Below are 20473 nucleotides of genomic sequence, written 5' to 3'. Positions count from 1 at the left end.
GACTGCAAAAATTAGTGCTACTATCAAGAACTTGAAACATGCAGTGTCGCTTTCCATTATAACTCCATTTAACTTGCACATTTAGTCTGTGCAAAAGACAGATGGAACTTAGAGAAGGACAGTAGGTTATTGTAAGCATATTGCATTAGTCTGTTTTCATGCTGCCGATAAAGACATACCCGAGACTGGGTATAAAAAAAGGATTAATTGGACTTATAGTTCCACATGGCTGGGGAGGCCTCAGAATCATGGCGGGAGGTGAAAGGCAGTTCTTATATGGCTGCAACAAGAGAAAATCAAGAAGATGTGAAAGCGGAAACCCCAGATAAAACCATCAGATCTCATGAGATCCATTCACTACCATGAGAAGAGTATGGAGGAAACCACCCCCACGATTCAAATTCTCTCTCACTGGGTGCCTCCCACAACACATGGAAATTATGGAAGTACAATTCAAGATGAGATTTGGGTGGAGACACAGAGCCAAACAGTATCACATACCCAGGTGGCGATTTCAATGACAGTGGCTGTATCAAATGTGGTTTCATTGCTTGTGCAAATTAACACACCCCTTGGAACCTGCTAGGCATGTGTTGATCTGGCACATTCCTTTGTTTCTCCATTACTGTCAATAAGACCCACCAGAAACACTTTTCAACTTTCAAGGCCACCAATATACCTCCAATATCCTACCTCAGGAGTATATTAGCCTAGGCCGTAATTTAGTTTGCATGGATCTTGATCGTCTCTCCCTTCCACAGGATATCATACTGACCCATTATATTCATGACACTATGCTGATTAGACTTAATGAGCAAGAAGTAATAACTACTCTAGATTTATTAGTAGAGCATTTGTGTGTCTGAGATTGGTAAATAAATTCAACAAAAATTCAAGGAACTTCTGTCAGTGATTTCTAGAGGTCCAGTGTGGTAGGTTTGTGAAAATACACCCCTAAGGATGAAATATAAGTTTAATCTTGTTGCATCTAGTATCTCCTATCACCAAAAAAAGCACAATGCTGAGTGGCTTCTTTGGATTTTAGAGGCAGTATATGGGTATATGACTCTCACTCATCTATTGAGTGACACAAAGAACTGCTAGTTTTAAATGGGACTCAGAATAAGAGAAGGTTTCACAACAGGTCCAGGCTGTGATGGAAGCTGCTCTGTCGCTTGAGTCATATAATTCAGGAGATCCAATGGTGTTTGAAGTGTCAGTTGCAAATAGGGATGCTGTTTGGAGGTTCTGACAGGCTCTTATAGGTAAACTGCAGTGAAGGCCCTTAGGATTTTGGAGCAAAGCCTTGCCATCTCTATCAATAACTACTTTCTTTTTGAGAAATAGCTCTTGGCTTGCTACTGGGCCTCAACAGAAACTGAACACTTAACTATGCACAATCAAGTTACCATGTGAACTGAGCTACCTGTCATGAACTGGGTGTTATCTGACTCACCAAGCCATAAAGATGGACATGGAAGTGGTATATACATGATGAGGCTTGAGCAGACCCTGAAGGCACAGAAAGCTACATGCAAAAGTGGCCCAAATATCCATGTTTCCCACTCCCGCTATCCTGCCTCTTCAGGCCTAGCTTATAGGTGGCTCTGCATGATATGCAGGTACAACCAACAGTGGGCAGCTGAGGCACTGTAGTCTCTTTCTGGGCCATTCGTGAAGGACATTGGTGAAGTGAAATCCTTTCATCGAGTAGAACTTATATCAGTGCATCTGGCTGTTCACTTTGCTTGAAAGGAAAAATGGCCCGAAGTATGATTATATACTTAATGATGGGCTATATCCAAGAGTTTGATTGGATGGTCAGGGACTTGGAAAGAACGTGATTGGGAAATTGGCGACAAAGACATTTGTGGAAAAGGTATGTGAAAATCTTACGAATAATAAATAGAAGATGTTGATAGTCCATGTAAATGTCCATCCTAGGATCACCTCCACAGAGAATTTTCATAATCAAGATATAAGATGAATATGTGTCTGTGAATATGAGTCAGCCGCTTTCCTCAGCCATTCCTGTCATTGTCCAATGGACTCATGAACAAAATGGCCATGGTTACGGAGATGAAGATTATGAGTAAGATGAGCAACATGGACTTTTGTTCACCAAGGAAAACCTGGCATAGGCATTGCTGAGTGCCCAATCTGCCAGCAACATATCCCTGATATGGCACCATTCCCTGAGGTGATCAGCCAGCTAACTGGTACTAGGATGATTACATTGAACTACTTCCATCATGAAAGGGGCAATATCTTATTCTTACTAGACAACAAACTGACTTTGGATGTGGAATTGCCTTTCCTATACATGTTTCTGCCAAAACTACCATCAGTGAACTTAAAGAATGCTTTATCCACCATCATGTTATTCTACATGACATTGCTTCTGATCAAGGAACTCATTTCACAGCAAATAAGGCATGGCAATGGGCTACGCTCATAGAATTCACTGATCTTGCTATGTTCCCCACCACCATGAAGCAGCTGGCTTGACGACAGTGGAATGTCCTTTTGAAGACTCAATTACAATGCTAGCTAACTGGCAATACTATGCAGGGATGGGTGAAGGATTTCTGAAAGGCTGTATGTATGTGCTTCGAATGAGTACCCAATATATACATGGTGCTGTTCTCCTATAGCCAGGTTTCATGGGTCCAGAATTTAAAAGGTAAAAATGAGAGGGGCACCACTCACTAATACCCTTAGTGACTCACCAGCAAAATTTTTGCTTCCTGTACCCATGACATTATGTTCTGCTGGCCAAGAGACCTCAGTTGCTAAGGGAGGAATGCTTCCACCAGGAGAGACAACAATAATTCTACTGAACTAGAAGTTAATACTGCCGCTCAGCCACTTTGGACTCCTCATGTTTCCAAATCAACAAGCAAATAAGGGAGTTACTGTGCTGGCTGGAGTGATTAATGCTGACTAACAAAGGGAAATTGGACTACTACTCTACCATGGAGGTAAGGAAGGGAATATCTGGAATACAGGAGATCCCTCAGTGTGTCTCTTAGTATTACCATGCCCTGTGATTAAGGTAAATGGAAAATTACAACACAATCCAAACAGGACTACTCAATCCAATGGCCTAGATTGTTCAGGAATGGAGGTTTGGGTCACCCCACCAAAGAAGCATGACCAGCTGAAGTACTTGCTGAAGGCAAAGGGAACATAGAATGGATAGTGAAAGAAGATTATTTTAAATATCAGCTATAACCAGCTACAGCAATAAAGACTGTAATTGCCATCAATATCTCCTTACCTTTTCATGAATACATTTGTGTGTGTATGTTTATATATTAACATATATATTAAGCAAATATCTTTTCTTACTCTCTTATGTATAATTGTATATTGACTTCATATCATAGTATTTAAGTATTGTTCATTTTACATCAGTATTTAAGTTACAGAATATCAAAGAGGAGAGTAAACGTCACTCAAAGACTTTACCTCTATTTCTGTGAAAGGGGTTAGTGTGTTTTCAGTCATATGTAGGATAATTGTGTCATGTTATAATGAATCACGTCCTTGTTATTGTCTTTAAAGATTAAATATGGTTTGTGAAGATGCATATGAACGCCAAGTTGACAAGAAGTTCACTTGTGATAGTTAATTTTATGTGTCAATTTGACTGGAACATGGCATACTCATATAGTCAGTCAAACATTATTTCTGGGTGTGTCTGTGAGGCTGCTTTTAGATGAGATTAACATTTGAATCAGTGGACTGAGCAAAGCAGGTGGTCCTCCCCAGTGTGGGAGGTCCTTGTCCTGTTAGGACCTGAACAGAAGGCCTGAACAGAACAAAAAGTTGAGCCTCCTCTGAATAAAAGAAAACTCCTAGCTGACTGATTAAGCGAGAACATTGGTCTTTTCCTGCCTTTGGATTTGAACTCAAACATTGGCTTTTCTTGGGTTTGAGCCTGCCAGCTCTGGGACTTGAATTCATCTCGTGAGCTTTCCTGGTTCTCAGGCTGTCAGACTCAAGTGGAACTACGCTATCCATATTGGCTCTCCTGGGTCTCCGGATTGCTGACCACAGATCTTGGAGCAAAGTTTTTATAATAAGTCTCTCCTATTTGTTTCTTTAAGAAAATTCTCATGAATATACTGTTTGCCAGAAACACCTCTCCAGACTCAGTGAGTAGGTGAAACTGGCTTTGGTTGTGCCAAAACACAATAAGGAAATGAATGATTCCAGAACCAAGCTAACAGTTTAATGATGTCTGGATAAATGGGGGAAAAAAAACATTTCATTTATCCAACAATTAATGATTGAGCACCTACTATGTGACAGGCAGCATTCTAGGTGCTGGGGAAAGACTAATGAAAGAAGCCGATGCCTCCCGCACTCTCTTGGAGTTTCCTTCTAGTAGTAGACTTAGAATCAATGGATCAATCAGAAAATAATCAAAAAGAGAGCTACAAAGCAGATTATTTTAAAAGATTATTTTGATGCAAAGTGACCGCATACCTAAGATTAGGTATCAAGGGAAGCCTGTCTATATAGCCTTCAGATCTGAAAGATAATTAGAAGCTAATCATGGAGAAATTGGGAGAAAAATTATTTTAAGTAGATGAAACAGGAAGTTCAGAGGCCCTGAGGGGCCACCTGAGGCATGAATGTTCTGAACTAGAGGGGAAAGTAACAGGAGATGAGTCAAACAGGCCAGCTGTTATAGAGTCTTTGGCCCTTGGCTACTTGGCTTTGGGTCCAGTGATAATACTTTGTTATATTCTGAGTGAGCTAGGAAACTTTTGGAAGTCTTTAAAAAAACAGGAATGACATGATTTGATTTAAACATTAATGACTCTATTACCAATGGATGCTTGGTAAAGAGGAGCATGTTTCAAGGATGGATTTCGGAAATTTCAGAATGCAAATTTTTCCCCTTCTTGCAACTGTCCAGAATCTCCTTCTCTCCCTGCCTGATTAAAGAAGCTTTAGTTGCTTCCATTTGTGAACCTCCAGTGAAGTGCGTTCTTCTCACTCAAGGCTGTCCCTACTAGGTGTAAGGTACCTTTGCCTGGTCATTGTATGATGTGGTGGGGAAGCAGGTGTCTTGCCTGATCCAAAAAGAGCATCTCTGCCTCTAACAGATTCTGGTGACAGTCTCCCCATCACCTCCATACGCAGGTCCAACTTCACTTGTAGTACCAGCATCATGCCAGGTACTGTACTAGGAGACAGGATCCCTGCCCTCCAAGGCTTACAATCCAGTACATGATTTAGATCTACATGTGAATTATCTATATCCATATCTATATCTAGCTATCCATGTACTACAATGAAGAAAATGTAAAGAACTCTCCTCAAAAGTACTGTAGTGATAGAATGCACATCATTTTTCTTTTCTGGCTGGATAAACACTAATGGAAGTTTTGGCAACTGGATGTAGGTCTTATGGGAAAAAGCAATGTTCTAGGCAGAATAACAGTTTGACCAAAGTGCATAGATGGGAAAGCTCAGAGTATTTCTCTGAGAAATGAGACAGACTAATAGAACAGTATGAAAAGGCAGAATTGACCCAGATTCTAGTATCATGTGTCATACTGAGGTGCTTGGACAGCATTTTCTTTGTTCTAGGACTGCTATTCCTGCTGAAGTAGACAAGGCACTTGGAAGCATTGAAAATCCCCAGTCCTATTATTTCAATTATTCACACAGGAGGAGGTAAAGGTCTGAAGTATGATGGTAGTGGGTATGATGGTGAGGTAGGGAAGCCGAATAGGGAGAGACCAAAGAAAAAGAAAGAAAAAAAAACAAGACTTAAAAATTCCAAGCAAAACAATGAAGTTATTGATGCCATTAACAGAGGCAGATGAGCTAAAAGCCCAGGAAGGCCTGATTTTTGGAGAAAGACAAGGAATCTAATTATTGTGAATGTAACTTGGAACATAAAATATTTCAATGGTGTGACATGTGAAAAGTGTGGCATGTGAAAACCACTTACATTGCCCTATGGACATTAAACCTGGAGAAAATTTTAACAGGTCCTACTTATATTCTCTTCTTTGATATGATACAAAGTGCTAGAAGTTTTTGACTTAAAACAACAATAGCATCACAAAATTGAATGAAACCAAATGAATAATCTAAATAAAATAAATTTGTGGATGGCAATCACTCCTGTAAATTTGTAAACAGGAATAATTAATGTGACTCTAAGTTTGTATCAATTTTAGCCACAGTAAGACATGAGATTCTTCACAATCATTCAAGGAAGACATTGGTAATTCAGCTTAGCATTTGGGTCATAAAAACTGGGTTTCTTTTCATTGATAACCATCACTGGGAAAAGTTTGAGGGATGCAAGAGCGCCCACGGAGGCACTTTGAAAATATGTAACAAGCATTGATTAGAAAGTAGCCACAACACAATTTATACAGTTTACTCTGTATACTTGAATTCCCAGTTCTGTTTTTAGAAATAACCTGACCCTATCTTATATGAAAAATTCACTCAGGTTAGATTTGACCATTTTCTAGAGGTAGAGTGATGTTATCCTTACAGAAGCCACCAGAAAATTATTCAACGACAGTCCAATTTTGAGATCAAGCTCAAACAACGTCCTAAAGTTAGTCATATGCTACAAATTTCCCCACATTTTTAATATTTTTAAAGCTTTTTTATTGAAAAAAATTATAGACAGGGTCTCACTCTGTCACCTAGTCTGAAGTGCAGCGGTGCAAGTTGTCCAATCAACCTACAAGTTGCTCACTACAACCTAGAACTCTTGGTTTCAAGTGATCCTTCCTCCTCAGCCTCCCAAGTAGCTATGATTAGGCATCGCTACTTTGCCTGATTTTTCCCCACATTTTATTGTATCCTTCCCTTTTCTTGTAAAGTGTAGAATATGTCTAAAATAATGTAACCAATCCACATTATCTTAAATACTCCAAGTTTCACAAATGGCAGCTCATTTCCAGCATCATTATGCTAATTAACACGCTACTACTTTCATCAGGCAGCCCATTTCTAACAATCATTATGTTAATTGAGATACAATAGCTTTAAGTACTTGTACAAACCTCTGGCCTTTCTCATTAAATGCTAGCTGACCTCCTGTGGGGTGTGAAATTCTGATTAGGGCAGCCAGTGTTCCTGAAAAGTAGCTTAACCCATTATACATACAATTAACATCACAATTGTCTACCCTAAAGACATTGTAAAGTACACACTTCACAACAGATGGTTTAAAGGAAGAGTTTGAGAAATATAAATGATGTGCCTATGGATTAAGGGACTATATTTGGGATATATGTTGACAAATATTTAATATTCCAAATTCCACATTTCAAGGTAAATCAAAGGACTTCACATTTTAGTATTTATGGAGTTTTCTTTCCCCCATTGTTAAAAGAGGCTACTTGAGGGATAAAAGACTACATATAGGGCATCGTGTTTACTGCTCAGGTGACAAGTACACCAAAATCTAAGAATTCATCACTATATAATTTATTCATGTAACCAAAACCACTTGTACTCCAAAAACCATTAAAATAATAATAAAAAGAGGCCAGTAATGCAAAAGGATTCCAGGTTCTAATCAGAGAAGGAGGAAATAACTGTGGTTTATTTTGGAAATTCTATGAGCATTCCAATTCCCACCCAAGTTATCCGTTTTCCTTTGTGCTATGTAGGAAACCTTAAAAATAGCTAGATCTGAAAAGTATGTCTTCAATCAAAGTTAAATTGTAATATGTGGAATCAGAAGTCCTTGGTTCAGATTCCACCTTTACCACTTCCTAGTTATCACTCAGCCCTTTGGAGCCTCATTTTACTCTTCTCTACAGTGGGAGGATTACATCAGTGTTCTCCAAAGAGTGTTAATTAGGTCTCTAGTGCTGAGGGAGGATTTGTCACTGTGCCCTGGAGTTGGGGTGGGGAAGTACTTTCTGGTCAAATTATGTTGGGATACACTGGTTTAAACTAAGTGAAATAGTTTGCTTGTTTCATTATTTTTCAAAGTCATAAAAATACTAATTGACATGACCTCCTGGAGCATCAGATAAATACAGCAAATGTTTTACTTTCAGAAAGATTAGGGTGTGTGATGCCTTCCTCTCAGGGAATTCTAAGAGGCTTTTTAAAATTATTGTTTTAATTAAATTATATATATATTATATATAGTATATATATTATATATGTATATATTATATATGTATATATTTAAAAAATATATATGTAGAGAGAGAGAGACAGACAGACAGACAGACAGCACATGCCAGAGTCTCACTCTGTCACTCAGGCTGGAGTGTAGTGGCGTGATCTCAGCTCACTTCAACCTCCACCTCCCCGGTTCAAGCAATTTTCCTGCCTCAGCCTCCTGAGTAACTGGAATTACAGGCATACACCACCATGCCCAGCTAATTTTTGTATTTTTATTAGAGATGGGATTTTGTGATGTTAGCCAGGCTTATCTCAAACTCCTGGCCTCAAGCAATCCTCCTGCATTGGCCTCCCAAAGTGCTAGGGTTACAGGCATGAGCCACCATGCCTGGCCTCCAAGATTTTTAAAAATCAAATTAATTCTTCCTATCCATGAGCATGGAATGTTTTTTCATTTGTTTGTGTCCTCTGTTATTCTTTGAGCAGTGGTTTGTTGTTCTCCCTGAAGATATCCTTCATATCTCCTGTAAGTTGTATTCCTAGGTGTTCTATTCTCTTTGTAGCAATTGTGAATGGAAATTCGCCCATGATTTGGCTCTGTTTGCCTGTTACTGGCGTATAGGAATGCTTTTGATTTTTGCACCTTGATTTTGTATCCTGAGACTTTGCTGAAGTTGCTTATCAGCTTAAGGAGATTTTGGGCTGAGATGATGGACTTTTCTAAATATGCAATCATGTCATCCGCAAACAGAATTTGAATTCCTCTTTTCCTGATTGAATGCCCTTTATTTATTTCTCTTTCCTGATTGCTCTGGCCAGAACGTCCAATACTATGTTGAATAGGAATGGTGAGAGAGGGCATCCTTGTCTTGTGTCAGTTTTCAAAGGAAGTGCTTCCAGGTTTGCCCATTCAGAATGATACTGGGTGTGGGTATGTCATAAATAGCTCTTATTATTTTGAGATACATTCCATTAATACCTAGTTTATTAAGAGTTTTTAGCATGAAGGGCTGTTGAACTTTGTTGAAGGCCTTTACTGCATCTATTGAAATAATCATGTGAAAATGGCCATACTGCCCAAAGTAATTTATAGATTTAATGCTATCCCCATCAAGCTACCATTGACTTTCTTCATAGAATTGGAAAAAACTACTTTAAATTTCATATGAAACCAAAAAAGAGCCCGCATAGCCAAGACAATCCTAAGCAAAAAGAACAAAGCTGGAGACATCATGCTACCTGATTTCAGACTATACTACAAGGCTACATAACCAAAATAGCATGGTACTGGTACCAAAACAGATATATAGACCAATGGAACAGAACAGAGGCCTCAGAAATAACACCACACATCTACAACCATCTGATCTTTTACAAAACTGATAAAAACAAGCAATGGGGAAAGGATTCTCTATTTAATAAATGATATTGGGAAAACTGGCTAACCATATGCAAAATGCTGAAACTGGATCCCTTCCTTACAACTTATACAAAAATTAACTCAAGATGGATTAAAGACTTAAACATAAGACCTAAAACCATAAAAACTCTAGAAGAAAATCAGGTCATAGGCATGGGCAAAAACTTCATGATTAAAATACCAAAAACAATGGCAACAAAAGCCAAACTAGACAAATGGGATCTGATTAAACTAAAGAACTTCTGCATAGCACAAGAAACTATCATCAGGGTGAACAGGCAACCTACAGAATGGGAGAAAATTTTTGCAATCTATCCATCTGACAAAGGTCTAATATCCCGAATCCACAAAGAACTTGAATAAATTTACCAGAAAAAACACAACCCCATCAAAAAGTGGACAAAGGATGTGAACAGACACTTCTCGAAAGAAGACATTTATGCAGCCAACAAACATAAAAAAAAGCTCATCATCACTTGTCATTAGAGAAATGCAAATCAAAACCACAATGAGATACCATCTCACACCAGTTAGAATGGCGTTCATTAAAAAGTCAGGAAACAACAGATGCTGGAGAGGATGTAGAAAAATAGGAATGCTTTTACATTGTTGGTGGGAGTGTAAATTAGTTCAACCATTGTGGAAGACTGTGTGGTGATTCCTCAAGGATCTAGAACCAGAAATACAATTTGACCCAGCAATCCCATTGCTGGGTATATACCCAAAGGATTATAAATCATTCTACTATAAAGACACATGCACACGTATGTTTACTGTGGCACTGTTCACAATAGCAAAGACTTTGAACCAACCCAAATGCCCATCAATGATAGACTGGATAAACAAAATGTGGCACATATATACCATGGAATACTATGTAGCCATAGAAAAAGATGAGTTCATGTCCTTTGGAGGGTCATGGATGAAGCTGGAAAGCATCATTCCCAGCAAACTAACACAAGAACAGAAAACCAAACACCATGTGTTCTCATTCATAAGTGGGGGCTGAACAATGAGAACATGGACACTGGGGGGTGGGAGCATCACACACACTGGGACCTGTCAGGGGGTGGGGGGCTAGGGAAGGTATAGCATTAGGAGAAATACCTAATGTAGACGATGGGTGCTGCAAATCACCATGGCATGTATACACCTATGTAACAAACCTGTACATTCTGCACATGTACCCCAGAACTGAAAGTATAATTTAAAAAAAGAAAAGATAAATTAAATGATTAAAGATGTCTCACAAAGTTTCATCTACATGTTGTAATTTGGATACCTATGTAAAAGATTATATTCTTTCAAGAACAATTTTTTAAAAATATTCATGCCCTTCTTTTTGGGTACCCTAACTACTTCTTTAATTTAGCCAGTAGTGGGAATGTACTGTGACTTTTTCTACAATCGGGATCACAGAATCCCACTTTTTACATAGCATTACATGAAGCTAGTCTGTCAGGAATTATTCTGGAAAATATTGCTTCATTTGGCTGTCTCTGAGACTTCCTCCTGCTCTAAAACGGATTTCTAAGATTATGGTTTGTTACGTTCCAATCTATCCACTGTGCCTATTTTTTTTGTTTTGTTTTGTTTTTTTGAGGGAGGAGGAGTGATAAGAGGATTCAAAATGCCTCTGTATTCTTAAATTCAGTGAAATTCCTACTCTACCACATTTACTCTGACTTTAAAAGGCCCTCATTTCAACGCTGGTATTGCAAGTTCTTTTTATACTTCAAATCTTCTCTGGCTACCTGAACTGCCATGAATACCAAATTTCTATACATTGTCAGTATATTAATGATGAGCAAATTATGTCCTTTACACTTGTGAATAATACAACATTTTACGTATTGTAATATATTATAATAATACATTGTGCACTGTGTTTTACAATTTGCAAATGATTTCCATACTCATTATTTCTTCACATGAATTCCTGTTTTCAAGTTGTACCCCATTTTATTTCTAAAATGTCCAACTTAACATGTTCTTGTTGCCAAAGATCCCAGCCTAAAAAAAAAATTAGAACCCTTCTATTTTTATGAATTTCAGTGCAATCCATAAGTATTATGTAAATGTGCACATTCACATTTATTCCAGGACAGAGGAGATGGGCAGGAGTGAATTCAGTTCTATTCAATGGCAAGATCCTTTTTCCTTCAAACTTCAGCTAGCAAACATGAACTTGTCAAGTACAACCATCTATTTGCCATCATTTGTTTTCATGTGGCAATGGGGCCACTTTAAGAAGCAAGCAAATTATGGGAGAGGGCTATTGGAAGCATTTGTGTACAGTTATAAAACCTAAAGTACTTCCAGCCTAGCTCATAAATATCAATGCTTCTGAGACCAGTGAATCAAGTACTTGAGCTTGATGGATCAGGTCTTCTATGCACTGTAGTTCACTGAAGAAGACATCATTCACTGAGCAGCTGCTAAAGAGATTCATGGTGTTTTAGGCATTTTCCGTTCAGTACACAATAATATCAGAGTAGAAGATGGGAGTGGGAACAAAGAACAGATTCTCCCCCCACCACCCCCCAACTCACAGCTATATAACCAAGAAAAAAAATTTGTTCCCATAGTAATGTAGATTTTTAGAGATAAATGGAGCAAGTCTATAGTGTGCAAAGCTAGAGATAGTTAACATATAGACCATGGTTCCCATGACTACCGCTAATAAAATTTTTCTTATTGTTGCTACAGTATGAAAATTGTAATTGCTTTGCTTCTTAAAAGATATCTCACTTCCTCATATAACACAGAAATATATTTTTAGGGACTTAACCTATTGATAAAAATTGAATATTCGATATATCAACTGGTAGCTTTCCTCACATGATTTTAGGAAGAAATTAATCAGGTTCCTAATAGCATAAGCTGGCTCATATGATGGCTTTTTGCAAATTAGGAAACTATGTCCTTTCTGGGCCGTCTCAAGCTACACATTACACAGTTTAAAGCACTGTGAACTGGGGTTACAGCTCTCCTCCAGGGTACATACCTTGGGGAACAGACAATGGGCTGAAATTTAGCCCCCACTCCCTCAGTCATGCATCTTGTATAGTAAACAATCTGTAAAACTACACATAGTAACACTGAGTCATATTTACTAAATTAAGCAACTGTGCATCAGAAGAACTTGCATAACTTTTTGCTGTCATCCGATACCCTGAACAAAAAGGCTTTCAGCTAAATGTGACTTACAGATAATATAAAGGTCCTTCTTTCTATAGCACAACTCTGAAGTGATTTTACAAACTTCTAATCTGTGGGCAAAAGAGCTAAGAGTAAAGTCATCTTGCTGGAAGGTTGACCTTGCAACGTAGAAAGGGCAGTAGCAGAAGTCTATTCGAAATGAGCTAAGCAAAGTGGCATATAGTAAAATGATATTTTTCTAGTTAAACACCTATTGTGGATATACCACTCTGCCTAAAAGGCAAAAGGTATAAGTAAAATATAGTTCCTGCTGTCACAAACTTATAATCTTGACAGAGGGAATGAACAAAAGAGAAAGGGAAGAGAAAAAGAACAAAACTGCATTGGCCTCTTAACTGTCTCACTTATTTCCTCAGGCAATAAGCCTTGTGTAAATGTACGTGATGAATACCACGAGATAACATACAACCCAGTTATTTTGGGTGCAGAGTAAAGAATCTCATATATGTTGCTGGAATTAGTGATGATTCCTACAGTAGTTTTGAAGGAACAGAATTATTCAAAGGATCTGTAAGGAGCTACAACGTAAGCTATTAACCTTGATTTTTAATGTAAACAAACTCTCTGGCCCAAATCTGTATTTAAGTGAAAGTGGCAGAATTTGACAATCTCATAGACTCAGTATGATGTTATGATGCTTTTGTGACTATGTTATATTGAAAGCTTGGTATCTTTTAAAGCTGCCTCATTGGAAAAGGGCACAGAAGGTGATTTCAAAGTTACTTTAATGACCACTCTTATTCAATTGTTTTCACAGACCATAAACAGTACTGAAGAATGTCCGTCTGAATCTTTGCCTTGAATGAAGAAACTTCATTGAACAAGAAGTTGGCTTCCAGTTTGCACAGACGTCAATGGAATGCTTTTTTTTTTTTTTTTTTTTTTTTTTTTTTAGTTTTATACCTTACCCAATGAAAACAGTTTTTATGTGCTGTGCAAATGGTCTTCATGTGGTCTGACAATTTATTTTTGCCATCATTTTTTTTTAACTACAGAAAAAAATTCCAGAAGAGGAAAAAAAACAAAAACAAAAAACCACTACAAAACAAAACAAAACATTGAAGGTTGATATTTTATGTGGATGAACATTTGAATTGAATTCAGAATTTTCCTGAAGGTGTAGATACTTTTTTTTTTTTAAACAGAAAACCTAATGTCAAGAGGCGGGCAATAGAAATGGAACCAAATGGTCTTCCTCAACAATTAAGCTACTTTCTCTTTTTCCCTTCTTGTTTAAATCTAGTGGGGTTTTTTTATTTTATTTTTTCTTAGAAATATTTAGGTAAGGTTTATCTTGAATCTTAATTGCCTTAATTTTAAGGACGTCAAAGGCTCTCGAGGCAAGCTGTCAACGTCTTGTTAAAAACAAAAATCAAGAAAGAATTGAAATATTGTGCTGGCTTTAACTGGCACAGAAGTTTAAGACTGAGTTTTTAGGGTGAAAAAAAAACTGTACAGTTTAAATGAAAATGTTTTTCTTCATTTGAAGAAAATTTGTTGATAAAAGAAACCATGGCAACTGCAAGAATTGGAAAAATGCTGGGACTTTTCATGAACTTTGTCTTAAGTGTTGACATGAATCATTCTCAAAGGCTAAAACATTTTACAGTAAAGTTATTAATGTTGGTTTAAAAACAACTGCATTAGAAATAATGCGTGTTTGGGGGGCAGAATGCAGATTTTTTTAATTTACAAAGCGTGATCGCTAGCAAAAGCATTAGTGCTTTTTATCTGCAGTCTTTTTTATGAGCTTTACAAAGTTTTTAGTCAGCTTTGCTTGTCACATTGCAAAACCTAGCTTAAGAGCATTAAAAAAAAAAAAAAAAAACTTAAGTAGATAGGAGCTTATGGTCAAAAAGTGCAAAAAAAAAAAAAACAAAAAAAAAAGCAATAGATAGAGAAATTGTTGACAATTTCTGTAGTCTTTCCTAGTTGTGATCAAATTCAGCCTATGGATGGCCTATTTTATACCAAAGATGAAGTGACACCCTATTACAGTCCAGAAGATAGAGGTTGTTTTTCATTTCTTTTCTTTTTTAAAAAAAAAAACAAAAAAAAATTTATTTGACCGACATGGCCGGACCAGTTCTTACTTTGTTGTGTTTAAACTACCTTCCACTGGTGTTTTACATAGTGCAAAAAAAGAGGGTGGGGGGAGTTGTCTTTCTTTTCTTTAAATGTATATTCATTGATAGCAGAAGCTTGTACCTGCTGTGTTTAGCAGTTTCAGCATGAACAGTTCTGGGTATCAACTGATTGATAGAGCCAAGTGGCTTTAAATTCTGTGAGCTTTTCTGGTTTCTCATTAGCTGTCTTGAATAGTGAAACCTGTACTGATGGCCACTAGTAAACCAAGATGCTTATTTAACAGGTTGAATATTCTTTGTATGAATTTTCAGCTAAAGATACTTTCTGAACCTGGTCTGAAAGGTCACTTGTCAAAAAACTTAGTGATATTCTGTGAAACGGTGAGTGGTCTCCTGGAAAGGTCTCATTGTATTTGTAACAACAGTCTTCCCTCTTAAATTACCACACCTCTGGGTTTTGTCTTCTCACCTCTGTCTTTGTTATCACCTACCATGAATAGACACCTTGGTTTTGCAAATGGGTAGGGGGTATCTTCTTTTTGCCTCTTTTCATTGTATTTTCATATCTTGGTGTTGCCGAAAGAACTTTTTCTTTCAGTTTAATTCTTTGAGGCATGTAGGCCCAATAAGAATGAGAATTCTATTAGTGGAGTTTAGGGAAGTCCTTAAAATGCTAGTTGACAATCAAGAAACAGTATGATTTATATCAATAATTAAAGAACCAAAAGAATTAGGTATGATCAATCATGTAAACCAAGGAGGAATACTTGCATTTAGAATGATGCAAAACTTTGTCTAAAATGAATTAAATTGACCCACCTGTAAAATATATCTACATTTTTAATTCATGAGATACGTGTTCAACCTTTACAGTTTTACCTGAAATTAAGGACAATGGAATAGAATTTTGTTAGGTGAACCATTCACTAGATTGCTTTCTGAATGAATCCTTTGAATCAAATAGGTGAAACTCTTTTTCGCAAACTAAGTCACAGGAGCCTGTCTTAGTCCAAAAGAAGCAGGGAAATGTATTTAAGTGTACTATAAAACAGGGTAGGCTTTTTAAAAACTAAAAAGTTTGAAAGATAAATCATATTCCCATTATGTCAACATGAGTAATAAGGTTGACTCATGTGAAATTGTCAGTATTCCACTATTTATATAAACTCTGGTTCTCTTATTTGCAACCCCATGAATTGGAAGCTCAAATCAGAGAATGACTCCATATATTTATGGTCACAATGGAGACAACGTGTATCCAAGAAAATGTAGTGTGTGTTACAGAGAAATTCCAACTGGTCACACCCACCATTATGGTTTTTCATGCTTTAGAGAAAATGCTAGATTTATACTATCTTTTGTTCCATCCTTCAGTTTCCCATGCATTATAAAGGTGGCACTGAAGTTTTTATCTTTGAAAAGTGGGCCCCAAAGTTTTTTGGGGTACAAAAAGACATATATGGGAACCATATTTTCTGTTTCTCTTTTTCACTCTCTAAACTCTTTGTATAAATAAGGATTATCCTGGGCATAATTCATTTGAATATGAAACTAATATACTTTCTTTCATTTCTGTGAAAAAATAACCAAAAACATGTATTAATGTGATACAAAGAAAGTCTCATTTACACAATCAACAATGAGGCTAAGAGGTAGCTACCATGTGGCTAATGAATGTGCCTAGGTAACTTCCTGTTTCTATTCAAAACTGCTGCTTTATTTGTACATTCAGAAATATTTTTTTCAACTATGAAATTTCAATATCAATTTTTTAAGCCACTTTCTGCAAGAGGAAATGACCTGTCATTTGATGTGTTCATGTGTGTTTTGTGTTTGGATAGTTTATATCATGCCATTCTATAAAATATATGTTTTCAAACCAAAAAGAAAAAAAAATAGAAGGAAAACAATGGCACATACTCAAATTTGCCCTGCTTTGTCCGTTGTCTTACCTAAGACTTGTTTTGAAGAGCCAAGTCTGGGAGAAAAAAAAAAGCATCAACAGGTAAGCAGCATTACATTGTGTGATAATAAACCAAAATAAGTTTTCAATATATACAGACAGCAGAATTCAAATTTAATCAACAAAATATATTGTAGTGATTTTTTCTTTTTTTCTTTTTTTTTTTTTTTTTTTTTTTTGAGATAGGGTCTTTGTCACCCATCCTAGTTAGGACTATAATTTTTTTTTTTAAGTTGAAGTTAATTTTCCATGCATTCTGGTCCACCAGATTTTCAAGCATTTATTTGGATGTTTCCATTTTTCCTTTTGACTTTAATGCCAAGATTTAGCTTAAACATGAGGAAACAAACTAAAGCCACAATCCAAATGAGAGAAACACTGTCTCATGTAAATGCTAGTTTCATGGTCAGTGCAAGAGTGAGTTTTCTTTCAATAATGATAAGGCGTTGTCAAGGGAGGCAAAGTGTGCATGATAACTGGGAGCTCCCCAATACGTGGCCATGTCTTCTAAAGACAACATAATGAGCCCAAGTGAACTGAAGGTAATACTGGCAGGTGCTGATGACTGTTTGTCCTTGAATGCTGACATGTTTTGAATATTGCAAATGTCACAGTACTCTTAAAAAAATCCTTACCTGACTCTAGTTTTGCCAGGATTAGTTTGTTTCCTTGGTAGATTTCAACATTTCAGAATGTTACCTCCATATTTCACTTGAATTGCTTCTTCCTGTGACCTTAGCAGATCTGTCACATTTGAAAGCATATGACTCACTTCCACCCCCTTCTAATGAAAAACTGCATGGTGTTAAAAGCTCTCCCATTAGACATATAAGACTGACAACCGAAGAAGGCTGTTTAAAGCATGAAGTTCACTTTATTTTACTATGCCTAAAAATACATCTTTGGATCCCTTGCAAAGTGCTTTAAAAACTACTTTCAATTTATGTATGACCCCAGAAAAGTAATTGTTTTTCCCCCCCCCCAAAAAAAACCTCTTTAAATAATTGGGATATTTGCTAAATACCTATTTTTATTTATTTTTTTTTTACAGTGGCCTAAAACCCCTATTAGTGAAAAGTGAAATTTGATTTAATTAGGACTCTTGCAGTCATCTTCACGATTGAGGAGAAGTTTCAATAGGCTGTCTAGACAGATTATGATGTTAATAGGAGATTAAAATACATTTGGCAATTCATTTTCATTCTTAATTTGAGTGCATGAACCACTGCAGATGAGCTGATAAGCAGAGAGAAATTCTCAAGTGGGTTTCAGTAATACATGTTTTTTATATGATTTGAAGTCAAGTAAAGGGACAATATTTATGTACATGTATAACATTCAGCACCTTTGAGGAATCATGCACTATAATAAAGCTTTAACATGTCATAGAACCTTGATCTATATTACTTTGTCTTCAGTAAAAAGTAAAGGATGAGATTTTGTCTTTCATGTTATTGTAGCTGGCATGCTTCAAAATTTTGAGCTTACTGGGACTGACAGCCTCTCACTTCAATCTGAGGGATTGACAGAATTTAAACAGGCTCATTGATTCTGTACACTCTACCCTTCCTGTGGCAAGTGATAATGGGATTTCATTAATGAATCAATTTGTTTTACAAATGACATCCACTGTGGCATTGGAAGACAGTTGGGTCTGACTCAAGTTTAACATTTCCTACCAAACATTCTTAAGTATGAAATTGGTCCTTTAATCCCAAATGCTCTTGGTCATGGCTGTCCTTTGCAGATTACATAGCGTTCAGGAAAGTACAAAAACTAAACGCTAAATCCCCAAGTGACCCCAAAGACCTTGTATGATGTGAGAGACAAGAGTTCACTCCAGATTAATTTATCATTGGCTTTATACTCTAACATGTAGATATACTCTCTGTAGCAAAAAAGGGATGAATGTCTTTCAATATTCATTTCTGTTTATTTTTGTGAGGCAAAATAATATATCAAGAAAATTTTCTTCCACTCAGAAAGCTTTAAAGCTGAAGGAAAGGTGCAGTCAAGCTTGGATCTGCAGGAAGAACCACTAGGCCACTGAGTCATACTTGAGCTTTTCTTACTACTGCCCCAATTTCTGAGTTGTGCATAAATACAATCACTCTCAATTTTTGAAGGGCTAATTATCTACTTTGTGGGTGTGTTTTGTTTTTTCTTTTCAATGTGTAGGCCTTGGGCTCTGTTTCCTTTTATTAGCATGTCACTCTGAGGGTGGGACAAACAATTGGAAATAAGAATTGATTGTTTTATTTCTTATAAAGTATTAATTTCTTAAGGGAGTTTGAAATCATTGGTAAAATTAATGTCAGTACATTATATGTCATAAATTTTGATTATCTATAATGTCTTTTCCTATCTACCAGAAATAATTGAGAGTTGGCTGTATTCTTGCAGAATATACAGGAAAAAAAATCATAGCAAAGAATTCGGCTTCCCTCAAAAGAAAGTTATTTTTGGTTCCTTCACTCCACTAAATATGAACCAGTAGCATGGATCCACACAATTTCTGCAAAGAGAGTATAATGGTAGCTCTTGGCACAGTCATATTCATATTTTTAAATCTTTGACCAAAACTATTGCACTGTTTTCGTTCTATTTTGACTGCATTACTGTATTAAGGCTGAATGACTTTGACACTCCCATGGATATTTTTATGATCACATCAAATTTAAATAATGTCCAAAATGTAACTTTAATGTTATATTTTGTTTCAAACCCTCTGGTCTAGGTTATTGAGAAAGATGTTCTTTCCTCCTCCCTCAAATATGTTATCTCTTCATATATATTTTAAAAAATGAGTTATTCCCTGCTTTTCAGGAACTGTAAAAATTATTTCAAAGAGACACTTGAAAAAGTTTTCTCTATTCTGGACACAGATGCTTCCATTTATTTCAAAAGAAGAAGAAAACAAAATGGAATCTTAATTTAAAAAAATATATGTAGTACTATCTGCTATGAGATATTCAGTGTCTAAAAAAAAAATGGGACACAGCTTCTTTTAAAACCCTTGTTTCAGTCCTTATTCAACTTCATGGAACTTCTGAAACATCATTCAATTTTGAACTTTATTTAAGAGCATTTTTGTACTGCTGTCTCTGACTGTCATGGAAACTTCTGTAATTCTAAGGTGTTTCTGGTTTTATTTTTAATTTCTTCATCTGTACCACAGTCAAATTAGCAACTATCTCCCCCATCCCTTGGGCTTTCTGTAGATCAGTGGATGTTAGGTTTAAACTTCTGTTTTCTTTGATGAAGCTTTCAATAAAAAATGAAAATAAAATCAATTGAGTAGGGCTGTTGTGTTTTTCTGCACTCATCCAGAGACTGGTTGGGGGAGGAGGGCTGTTAGGAAGGAGTGGTGTCCACCTTTAATCTGGAACAGTGCTGGAATTTTTTAAAGAATCATCTCAGCTAACAAAAAATGAGAGAGGAGGGAACATTCAATACAGGCCAAGGGGACCTGAGAAAGGCACTGTTTGGGGGAATTTAGAAAGAGAGGACCATTTAGGTCTTCCCAGGGACTCCCACAAGCTTCCTCATTCTCAAGGTTAGGGATTTAGAGACCACAGAACTCCTATCTCCAAACATGCCTAACATCTGCCAACTACTTGATGAATCTTGGATGAAGGCCAGTTTCAT

General features: G+C 36.7%; 1 protein-coding gene across 11 annotated transcripts in view; it reads left to right on the top strand.

Annotated features, from left to right (window-relative positions):
• RBMS3 (RNA binding motif single stranded interacting protein 3) overlaps positions 1-20127 on the top strand; it is a 1212964-nt gene extending 1192837 nt beyond the window's left edge. For all 11 annotated transcript variants that reach the window (XM_050779422.1, XM_050779425.1, XM_050779420.1 and 8 more), the window contains one exon: positions 13533-20127. In XM_050779422.1, coding sequence (XP_050635379.1) covers positions 13533-13539 — 7 coding nt within the window. In that variant the 3' untranslated portion in view covers positions 13540-20127. The remainder of the gene's footprint in view (positions 1-13532) is intronic.
• The last annotated feature ends 346 nt before the right edge of the window (positions 20128-20473 follow it).

Source organism: Macaca thibetana, chromosome 2 (genome assembly GCF_024542745.1).
Source record: "Macaca thibetana thibetana isolate TM-01 chromosome 2, ASM2454274v1, whole genome shotgun sequence".
In the NCBI taxonomy this organism is placed as follows: domain Eukaryota; kingdom Metazoa; phylum Chordata; class Mammalia; order Primates; family Cercopithecidae; genus Macaca; species Macaca thibetana.
The sequence above is the reverse complement of the archived record's forward strand: the minus strand, read 5'-3'. Positions and strand labels throughout refer to the sequence as shown.